Source organism: Leopardus geoffroyi, chromosome X (assembly GCF_018350155.1).
Source record: "Leopardus geoffroyi isolate Oge1 chromosome X, O.geoffroyi_Oge1_pat1.0, whole genome shotgun sequence".
In the NCBI taxonomy this organism is placed as follows: domain Eukaryota; kingdom Metazoa; phylum Chordata; class Mammalia; order Carnivora; family Felidae; genus Leopardus; species Leopardus geoffroyi.
In genome coordinates this window covers 25607372-25619756 of record NC_059343.1, presented here as the reverse complement: position 1 = coordinate 25619756, position 12385 = coordinate 25607372, and the positions used below count along the sequence as shown (strand labels likewise).

The 12385-nt window shown below is 38.2% G+C and overlaps 1 protein-coding gene across 1 annotated transcript in view; it reads right to left on the bottom strand.

The window, feature by feature from the left end:
* IL1RAPL1 (interleukin 1 receptor accessory protein like 1) overlaps positions 1-12385 on the bottom strand; it is a 1368310-nt gene that overhangs the window by 24138 nt on the left and 1331787 nt on the right. The window contains exon 9 of the mRNA XM_045472042.1: positions 8940-9083. Coding sequence (XP_045327998.1) covers positions 8940-9083 — 144 coding nt within the window. The remainder of the gene's footprint in view (positions 1-8939; positions 9084-12385) is intronic.

Genomic DNA, 12385 nt, shown 5'->3' with positions numbered 1-12385 from the left:
AAGTGGCAATAGTAAATCCTTACCTATCAATAATCGATGTAAATGAAAATGGACTAAACTCTCCAATCAAACAACAAAGAGTGGCTGAAGAGATAAAAAAAATAAGATCCAACAATATGGTGCTTCCAAGACTCACTTTATCTTTAAAGGCACACATAAGCTGAAAGTGGAGGAATAGAAAGAGATATTCCTGGAAATAGTAACTAAATATAGGAGTGGCTATATTTATACCAGATAAAATAGATTTACAATGAAAATAGTCACAAGGGCTAAAGGTCACTCTACTATATTGTGATAAAGGGGTCAGTTCTTCAAGAGGATGTAACAACTGTAAATGTATATGTACCCAATATTGGAGTACCTAGATATTTCATGCAAATATTAATTGAACTGAACAGCAATACAATAATATTAGCAGATTTCAATAGCTCACTTTCAATATTGGATAGATCATTGAGATAAAAATTAATAAGGAAACAGTAGATTTGAAGAACACTATAGACCAAATGGACCTAACAGATATATAAAGAACATCCAGCCAAGAGTAGCAAAACACGCATTCTTCTCAAGCATGAATCAATATTCTTGAGGATAGATCATATGTTGGGCCACAAAATCATATCAGGTATCTTTTCTGACCACAATGATATGTGACTAGAAATTAATAACAGGAGAATATGGAAAATTCACAAATATGTGGATATTACATATCACACTCTCGAATACGTGATGGGTTAAAGAAGAAAGCAAAAGGGAAATCAGAAAATATCTTGAGACAAACAAAAATGGAAACACAACATAACAAAATTATGAGATGAATCAAAGCAGTTGTAAGAGGAAAATTTACAGTGATAAATGCCGGCATCTGGGAGAAAAGAATGATCTCAAATATACACTCTAACTTCATACCACAAGGAATTAGAAAAAAAAGAACAATCTGAGCCCAAAGTTAGTACAAGACAGAAATAATAAAGATAGAGCAGAAATAAATAAAATACAGAATAAAGAGACAATAGAAAAAAATCAATGAAATGAAAAGTTGGGTTTCTGAAAATACAAACAATATTGACAATCTTAAGCTAGAGTAACCAAGAAAAAAAAGAGAAACTAAATAAATACAATTATAAATGAGAGAGGAGACATAATAATTGGGACCAAAGAAATACAAAGGATGATTGGATAACCAAGAAGAAATAGATAAATTCCTAGAAACATACAACCTCCCAAGACTGAACTTTGAAGAAATGGAAAATCTGAACAGACCAATAACTAAGGAGATTGGAGGAATAATAAAAAACCTGTCAACAAAGACAAGCTTAAGACCAAATGGTTTCACTGGTGAATTCTACTAGATACTTAAGGAAGAATTAATGCCAATCCTTCTCAAATTCTTCCAAAGTATTGAAGAGGAGGGAAAATTCCTAAATTCATTTTATACGGCAATATTACCTTGATACCAAAGCCAGGTAAGAATACTACAAGAAAACTACAAGCCAATATTTCTGATGAATATAGATATAAAAATTCTCAACAAAATACTAGCAAATCAAATTAGGCAGCACGTCAAAAGGATAATACAACATGGTCAAATGGGATTTATTCCTGGGATACAAGGATAGATCAATATATGCAGATAAATAAACATGATATTCCACATTAATAGGATGATGGATACAAAATTAATGATCCTATCAATGGATTCAGAAAAAGGTTGACAAAAAATTTATAATTTCATTGTAAAAGCTTTCAGCAAATTGAGTAGAGAAGGACCATATCTCAACACAATAAAGACCATATATGACAAACACACAGCTAAGATCATATTCAATGGAGAGAAGGCGAAGGCTTTCTCTCTAAACTCAAGAACAAGGTAAGGATGTTCACTCTCACCACTCTTATTCAATATAGTACTGGAAGTCCTAGCTAGAGTAATTAAGCAAAGAAATAAAAGGCACCTAAATAGGAAAGAAAGAAGTAAAATTTTCTCTTTGCAAATGTTATGACTTTACATATAATAAGACCTAAAGACTCCACCAAAAATCTGTTAGATCTACTGAACAAACACAGCAAAATTTTAGGATACAAAGTCAACATATAAAAATCTGTTATATTTTTATATTATAACAACAAGTTATCTGGAAAAAAAAGAAAGAAAATAATCCCATTTACAGTAGCATCAAAAATAATGAAACAGTGAGGAATAGATTCAACCAAACGGTAAAGATGTATATATTGAAAACTACACGGGGAGCCTAGGTGGCTTAGTCGGTTGAGCATCCGACTTTGGCTCAGGTCATGATGTCATGGTTTGTGAGATGGAGCCCCACGTCTGGCTCTGTGCTGACAGCTCAGAGTCTGGAGCCTGCTTTGGATTCTGTGTCTCTCTCTCTTTCTGCCCCTCCCCCACTCACATTCTCCCTCTCTCTCTCTCAAAAATAAAAATAAACATCAAAAAATTAAAAAAAAAACTATGACATTAATGAAAGAAACTGAAGACACAAATGAAAAGACATTCCATGTTCATGGATCAGAATAATTAATATTGTTTACATGTCTATACTATCCAAAGCCATCTATAGATTCAATATAATCCCTATCAAAATTCCAACGACATTTTTCAGAGATAGAGGAGAAACCATTTAAAAATTCATATGGAATTTAAAAAGGCCCCGAATAGCCAAAGTAATGTTGAGAGAGAAGAGCCCAGCAGGAGTCATCATACTTTCTCATTACAAACCATACTGCAAATTTATAGTAAGAAAAACAGTATGGTACTAGTATGAAAACAGACACATAGACCATTAGAACAAAATAAGGGTCCAGAAATAGACCCATGCATATTACAGAAAACTAGTATTTGACAAGGGGGTCAAGAATACTCATTGGAGAGGGGCACCTGGGTGGCTCAGCCGGTTGAGCGTCCAACTTTGGCTCAGGTCATGATCTCACAGTCCATGAGTTTGAGCCCCACGTCAGGCTCTGTGCTGACAGCTAGAGCCTGGAGCCTGCTTTGGATTCTGTGTCTCCCTCTCTCTCTGCCCCTCCCCTGCTCATGCTCTGTCTCTCTCGTCTCAAAAATAAATAAAAACATTAAAAAAATGTAAAAGAATACTCATTGGAGAAAAGATAATCTTTTTAATAACCGATAGTAAGAAAATTGGATATCCACATCAGAAAGAATAAGTTGGACCCCTGTCTTATACCATCCACAAATTGTAACATGAAATGGATTTAAGACTTAAATGTGAGAACTGAAATCATAACACTCCTAAAATAAAATATAGAAAACGTCTTTGACACTGGCCTTGGCAATGATTTTTTGGATATGATACAAGAAGCACAAGCAACAAAAGTAAAAACAAACAAAAAAGCTACCTCAAACATAAAAGCTTTGGCACAGCAAGCAAAACAATCAAGAAAATGAAGAAGCAACTTAGGGAATGGGATAAAACATCTGCAAACCATATATCAGATAAGGGGAGGGTTAGTATTCAAAATATATAAGGAATTCATACAACTTAATGTCAAAAATATTAATAATCAAATTAAAAATGGGCAGAAGATCCAAATAGATATTTTTCCAAAGACTTACAAACGGCCAATAGGTATATGAAAAGGTGCTCAACATCACTACTCATCACAGAAATGCAAATCAAAACCACAATGAAATCTCACTTCACACCTGTAGGGATGGCTATCATCAAAAAGACAAGAGATAACAAATGCTGGCAAGGATGTAGAAGAAAAGGAACCCTTGTACACTGCTGGTGAGGGTATAATTGGAAAACAGGAGGAGGTTTCCTCAAAAAATTAGAAATAGAACTACCATATGATCCAACAATTACATTTCTGGGTATATGTATGAAGGAAATAAAATCACTATCTCAAAAAGATATCTGTATGCTAATGTTCATTGAAGCATTATTCACAATAGCTAAGACATGAAAACAACATGAGGGCTCCTCAATGTATGAATGGATAAAGAAAATGTGGTCAAAATATACAATGGAATACCACTCAGCCGTAAAAATGAAGGAAATCTTGCCATTTGCAACAACTTAGACTTTGAAGGCATGGTGCTAACTGAAATGAGTCAAAGAAAGACAAATACTGTATGGTCTCACTTATATGTGGAATGAAAACAGCTGAAATCACAAACAGAACAGAATGGTGGTTGCCAAGGGTTGGGGGCTAGGAGGAAGGGGGTGATGTTGGTCAAGGGGTATATATTTCCAGCTATAAGTAATTCTGGGGATACAATATACAGAATGGTGAATATGGTTAACAATACTATATTTTATATACTCGAAAGTTGCCGAGAGATTAGGCCTTAAATGTCACTACAAAAAACAGCAGTTATATGAAGTGATAGGTGAGTTAACTAACCTTACTGTAGTAATCATTTCACAAAGTATACATCTCTCTCTCTCTCTCTCTGTATATATATATATATATACATATACATATATATACACACACACACACACACAATATATATCACATTGTATACCTTAAACTTATATAATTTCTTTTTTTAACGTTAATCCTGCCACTGATAGTCATATTTGCCTCGGGGAAAACTTTCTTGTAAGGTCTTTTGGAATACACACACACACTCAGACACACATGACAGCCAGTTGAAACGTCTTCGAGTTTACAGGATGGCTTACATGTTTGTTTGTTAATAAATGAATATGCAACAGAATTTATCTAAAGTTTCTTTCATTATGGAATGGAATCAAGTCAGTGGGAGAGTAGTTGCCCTTCTACCCCTAACCATTGTAGATACCTAATTTATCTGAAAAGATCTTAGAATTATGCATTACTGCATAGTCTTGGGTCAGTTCTCAACAGTTTTGTTTTTCCAAAGACCAGCATCTCATTCTAGCTGAAACTATGCATGGTCAGACTCCACAGAGGGGGTGACCCTACAAATATAATCTGGGTCACCCTGTGCTGGTACAGTTGTTTTCTGAGCTAAAAAGCCTAGACTTGCTCTGGCAGGCACCATACAGGTACGTTTGTTTGTTTTTTCTTTTGGTTTGGTTCGCAAAGAATCACAGTAAATTTGTACTTAAAAAGAGAAGTCTGGCTGAGTGTGGAGGATAAAATGGAAGGGTAGAGAATTAAGACCAAGAAGCTAGTGTAGGAGGCTTGGACAAGGAGCTACAATTAAGAGTAAGGAATCAGTCTATTTTCAAGAGGTACAATGGTACAATTAACTGATGATGAAACAAGAGAATGGGGAGAAGGACATTTAGAGGCTATTAGTGCATAAGTGCAATTGAAGATAGGGCTGTAAAGACGATCCATAAAAGTGGGTATTGTATAATGAGAAGTGCTAAGAGCTGAATCCAGAGGAAACAATAAAATGTAAAGTTACGTAGAGGGGGACAAGAGTAAGGTGAACAAATCGAGAGAAAAGCATCTCGAATCTTTTATTTATTTTTCAGAGAGACAGAGAGACAGAGCGTGAGTTGGGGAGGGGCAGAGAGAGAGGGAGACACAGAATCCAAAGCTGGCTCCAGGCTCCCAGCTGTCAGCACAAAGCCTGACCCGGGGCTCGATCTCACGAACCATGAGATCGTGACCTGAGCCAAAGTTGGATGCTCAACGGACTGAGCCACCCAGGTGCCCCACATCAATATATTCTATCCTGGAAAAATAGAATCATTCTGATACAGAAATGATAGAGTCAAGTAATACCTATTGTAATGACCTGAAAGGAACTGCATGGATGTGTTCCTGACACCAAATACTTCCTTTCCCAGTCTGACACAGTGGCTGAAATAATTCGAATTTGGAGTTATTTGGACCTGGGCTTAAATTCTGTCTTTCTGGGGGTGCCTGGCTGGCTCATTCAGTAGAGCATGCGACTCTTGATCTCTTGGTTTTGAGTTCGAGCCCCACATTGGGTGTAGAGATTACTTAGAAATAAAATCTTAAAAAAATTTCAGGAGCACCTGGGTGGCTCAGTTGGTTAAGCGTCTGACTCTTGATTTTGGCACAGGTAATCTCATGGTTCACGTGATGGAGCCCCATGTGAGGCTCTGCACTGACAGCATGGAGCCCACTTGGAATTCTCTCCCCCTCTCTCTCTGTCCCTCCACCCCAAAATAAATAAACATTTTTAAAAATTAAAAAATCAAAATTAAAAATTCTGTCTTTCTAGTTGTGTGATTCTCTGAGTACCAACAAAGCAGCCAACACAGCACTTGCTATTTAATAAATATTCAACAAATGGTCAACAAATTTATCATTATCGTATCACCAGAGTAAGCCATCTAAACTTGCCCTCTTCTTCTTCAAACTCCCTGCTTTTCTTTACATCCAAGAATATTTTATATATTCCCCTTTTAAGGGAGGTAATGTGGTGTCCAAGAATAAAGAAGGCATCACTCAACTTTAGACTTTTGAAATACATTTTTTTAAGCCAAGTCAAGAGTATGAAAAGCCTGGGGTCTCTTCTTAACAGTTATCTTTTCTTCGGAAGAAGAAAGGACTGTAGGAGAGCTATGAAGAATGGGAACTTGATGATGTTAGAGAAATTTTCCACCAAGGGAAGAGTGTGTGTAGAAAGATCTAAGGGATGGTGCCTGAGTGGCTCATTCGGTTAAGCATCCAAGTCTTGATTTCGGCTCAGGTCATGATCCCATGGTTTGTGGGATCGAGCCCCATGTGGGACTCTGTGCTGACAGTGCAGAGCCTGCTTGAGATACTCTCTCTCTCTCTCTCTCTGCCTCTCCCTTACTCGTGCTCTCGGTCTTTCTCAAAATAAATAAATAAACATTAAAAAAAGAAAGATCTAAGGGGATGTGACTAAGGTTTCGAGGCATCTAAACTATCCAGAATCTTTGACCATTCAGAACATGACAAATAGAAACTGCATTGGAAATTTACAGCTTGGGGGAAATCCCTCATCTCATTCAGAACAGAAACTAAACATATTTAAAACAGGGTTAATGATTAAGTAAAACGTTCAGATCATCTGCTTTTTCAAATATCTACTATGCTGACTGTACAAACAACATCAGATCTTTAGGTTATACTGAACATACTAAATTTTTATTTTTTTAATGTTTATTCATTAAAAAAATTTTTTTTTGATGTTTATTTATTTTGGAGAGAGACAAAGACAGAATGCCAGTGGGTTGAGGCAGAGAGAAGGAGGCACAGAGTCTGAAGCAGGCTCCAGGCTCCAAGCTGTCAGCACAGAGCCCCACGCGGGGCTCGAATTCACTAGCTGTGAGATCATGACCTGAGCCAAAGTCGGACGCTCAACCGACTGAGCCACCCAAGTGCCCCATAATGTTTACTCATTTTTTGAGAGAAAGAGAGAGAAGGAGCGCACACAAGCAGGGGAGGGGCACAGAGAAGGAGACACAAAATCCCAAGCAGGCTGTGCACCAACGTAGTGGAGTCCAATGCATGGCTCGAACTCACGAACCATGAGATCATGACCTGAGTCAAGATCAAGTGTTGGACCCTTAACCAACTGCACCACCCAGGCACCCGGAACATACTACATTTTTAAAAGGCAAAAAATATTAGGGACTCACTGTTCAAGAAAAGAAAGGTTTTGGGTATCGACCTATTTTCAAATTCCATCTTGGCCACTTATAGCAATACTTGTGTTATCTTCATCAGTATGTTATTTAACCCCTGGGAACCTTAGTTGCCTTTTCAGCAACATGGAGATTACAATACTGACCTCAGAGGTTTTTGAGTCTTAGCAAGAATGACTTAAGAATGCCTAGCACTTTGCTTGATACTCATTCAACAACAGCTCTGACACTGACAATTTTCTCATATTCCTTTGAAGTAGTAGCCAAAAAATTTAATAACTTGCATACGAAGGCGAGAAAGGCAGAAACCAAGAGGCAAATCAACAGTTACGAATTTAAAAAACCCAGTCGTGCTGTGGCACAGACTTCACCCCATGGGGAGGGAAGAAGGTGAAATAGAGACTGAACAAACTTCCTCTTCCCAAGTCTGACAATCCACAATTCTACCTGTGGATTTATTCTAGAGGATTCTGGAAAGGTCCCTTTATTTTCCTTTGTGCCACTCGGGGCAAAAGTGACAGTGAAAAAAAGTCGATAAATATGAGCAAGAAACCGTGGCCATCTGCACTGTGTATGGCAGTTTGCATATGCTCCCTCTACTGCAAATTTACCTCATGTGTGAATCATTTTCAAGTGACAAAAACGAAAAAAATCTTCAGTCCTCTAATGGGTGGTTTATGGACCTCCATGTGAAGGACCCCAAATTCCTCTTAGAGGGCACACAGAATTCACGACTGACCAGAAGGGGTAAATAATAATTACGATTTCTACGTAAACAACATTTACTTATCCAATTTGAGTAAAACTGGTAGAAAACAATGTGCTTGCGCACATTATTATCTGTTGGTCCACACTTGGAAGAAAAATCAGTCTGTCTAAATATAGCTACATAAACAGGACTGGAAAGACTGCCATGCATTCTAAACTATTCAACACAGTTTATTACAACTGGTCAGTCTAAATAAGGAACAAATTGAGATTCCGTTCAAACCACTGGGCTAGGGAACACAATTAAAAGAGGCGCTCCTTGCCTGTAGAAAAGCAAAGCTGGCCTTTCAGTGCTGATTACAAGGTGAGAGAAGATGAACACGGATAGCGTGGCAATCAGCGTCTGTAATTTGCAAGTGCTATTTGGAATAGGATTCTAAAAAGGGTAGGTGTTGCTTTACCATTTGCAGAGGAAATTGCCTATTGGCTCCAAAGCATCACATGTAGAGTTCCACGTGAAAGATGAATTTACAAACTGAACAGTCAAAGATGAGAAGAACTGCTGCCAGGGGCTTTGCGGTAACTTTTCTTGCCTCTCAATAAAACAAAGGCAGGAAACAAAGAAGCACATCCGGAGAGAACATCAAAACAGGGAACTCATCTTACCTCCATCCAGCTCCTCGGCCCCAAAATGATTCCTGTAGAAGAGCATGATTTCTATCTTGTAACACTTGTAGATGGTCACCAGACAAACAAGCAGCAAAAGGATAGCACCAAGCCCTCCGGCAAGTTCAACTGTGTACATCAACTCTGGGGACGACAACAACAACAAATCACCAAAGGGAATTATACTATGTTCACATTCCAAGTCACAAATTCAACTTGATTTCACAGTTCTGTGGATGAGACCAGATGTAGGTGATGGATTAACACAACCCCTTCCCCTTCTGCATGAAACCGGGACCTTTCTAGGTCTGTTTCCTTGGTAACCAGATAAGGTGGTCTGTGGTAACTGTGTTGCTAAGCGACGTCGTTTATGGTAAAAATGGGAGACGGCATTGGACGGAAACAAATTAGAAATACTGGTTTGGAAACGATAATCTTGGGCTTGCCTGAGTACAGTAACACATATAAGCATATCCCTTGGGGGAATCCCACAAATTATGCTTGTGGGGTTGATCAAAGAAATATCGGTTCCTGTGGATATGAAGCGCTTAAGTCAGGACGGCTTCCGAACTCACCCAATGTGAATCTTGACCTTTCTCACCTGTGCTATCACCTAGGGGTTGGGGCTGAGGGGACGTAAGGGTTCCAACAACGCAGTTCCTGAAGGGCAGTGTGGACTGTGACATAGAGGGGTGGGTGGACCACCTAAGGAATACTGCCTGCTGCCTCCTGAATAGTTGTGCCAGTGTGGCCTGCCACAGTATTGGCGGCTGAATACTTGGGCTCAAAGAGCCGGCCCCCTCGTGGATGTCACACCAGACCATGTCGGTGGTATTTTCCTTTCACTAAGCTATTTAGAGAATTTTCTTTTCTTCTCTTTCCCCTTTTACTAGGCAGTTTGCTACATTCTACCCAAAAGAGGGATTCTCTTGCTACATACATGTTGTCTTTTTCCTCTTGAATATCCATATTACATTAACAATTATCAGGCATTTCTGGGGATAGAATATTCACTTCTTTTCTTCCCCTTTAGAGCCCATACACATTGTAACAAAATGAAGGCTACCGGCTTTTAAACATTAAGCCAGAAAGCACAGACTATGAAGTTCACTTTATGTGCCTACGTATGCCTGCCGTCTTGATCAACACGGTACACACGTTACTGATGGGGAGCCATGGTTCACTATTGTTGATGACTACGTTGAAAAGTGCTGGTTTCCTTAATTACCATTAGATATAAAAATTCCTGAAATGATGGCTCTGAAGTAATGGTATTTTTGATGCTTTACTTTAAAATTCATCGATGGGTTATCTAATTTCAGAGCAGAGGAAATGTAGGCTTACAGTGAAAACCTTAAAATAATCTACGGCTTGAGTAACAACTACTCTTGTGTTACAAGATCACTCCTGAGATCTCAAAAAGGGGGTGAAATAATCAGGAGTACAGGGCCATATCAGGGATAAATAACTTGAAAACACGGACATCATTTTCTCACAAGAACATTTTGTGTTTGTGCACGTGTGTGCACGTGTGATTGCGCGTGATGTGACTTTTCCTGGGATAATTACAGAACTCAGCCATATTTTTCATTATGTAGTCCTTCATTTTCAATTCAACAGTTTAATCAGAAAACATATATAACTGCTGTTTAATCAAGTGTATTCTGATGCTCTTGTTATTAAAATTAAATGGAAAATAGAAGACAACCTTATTAGAAGTGATTGGACTTTATGAATTTAAAGAAGAAAAAGAAAACGAGTTATTAAATCTTTTAGAGTCTAAATGAATATGAAAAGGGAAATGCCAAAACGCGCCTCCTGGAAATTTTTATATTTTGTACTTATAAATATCAGACACCTTTATATGCTGAATCTTGTGAGGACCTACACAAGATACTACTACAAAAGTACCAGGAATGAAATACAAAAAGCTGCTCAGGATAATGTTGTCCCATCCCTGTGCGAACAGAAAGGATAAGTGGGTAGGTAATTCCGTGGGGGGCATTGGGCCTGGTTCTCTCAGTATATGAGTTAACTCCACCATATACACAGAAACCTGCAGAAAACTAACTTATGCCCACAGGCTAATTTGTATACCAAAATCACCTGATTTAAATTGTACTGGATACGATGGAAGAGATAAACATTTGAACTGTGGTTTCTTTTCCGATTCACTCTGTTTTCTCTTTTAACGCATTAGACACAATTTATCACTCTAAAATGCTTGCACGAGAAAAGACAGGGAAAAATAACGGAGAACGCTTGACTTGCACTCTCAAACGGTGCTGATGGCAAAGCCCAGTGGTACCACTATATTAGAAAATTTGGGGTGGTTTCTAATAAAGTTAGCTTAGGAATCTACCCTATGACTAGCAAGTGCACTCCTATGTATTCACCCACGGAAATATAAACAGATATTCACAAGAAGACTTGTTCAAGAGTGTTCAGAGAAGTCTTATTCATGGTGGCCGTGACTGAAAACGACCCAAAGGGTGATTAACAGGAGACACTGAACAGACTGCTGTCCATCCATATGACAGAATACACTCAGCAGTAAAAAGAATAAACTACTGACACATGCAACAAGAGTGAATCTCACAAAATTATGTTAGGTGAAGGAAGCCAGACACAAAGTAGTATCTTCTGTATAATTCTGTCTAAATGAAGTACAAGAACAGGCCAAAATAAACCATCGTGATAGACATCACAAAATGGATGCTTTGTGGATAAGTGATGGGAAAATGTATTGGAAGGGGGCAACGGGAAACTTTCTGGGGTAGACGAAACATTCTGAAACATTCTGTAGCTCTTTTGAGGTATGGATATACCAGCATATAATTGTCAGAATGCAATGAATGGAACACCTACCATCCATGCACTTCACCTTACGTTAATCACACTTCCATTCTTCACAACTTTGATATTTTGAAAAAAAAAACAGTCATTATAAATTCTAACTCAAGGCTTAGGTGGGGAGAAGCTGTAAAAGAAAGCTGGAGTCAGGACAGCTGCTTTAGCAGGTATCCGCCCAGGTCAGGAATGGTTCTGTGTTGGCTCCAAGCGCACTTGTGGATTCTAGAGACATGGCACCAGGCCTGGGCAACTGGCGTGCTTCACCCCATATCTAGTTGAACAGCTTTCAAAACAATCCAAAACTGTGCCTGAAACATAATGTTATTACTCTAATAAGTGGAATTCTCATTTTCTTTGGATGGTATTTATGAGACTGGTCTTTACACACTTCTTTAAGACCTTTAACACTGAATATGCAAAATTAGAGAAAAATTATATGAAAGTAAGTCCTTCCTATTTTTAGAGAAGTCACTGCCCAAATGTGAATTATTCTCATTGCTAGAAGTCTAGGGCCAGTCAAATAATTATATACACTACCTCAAATACACTATTTCATAGGCCAATCAATAGTATTGTCTGAAATGTAATGAGAA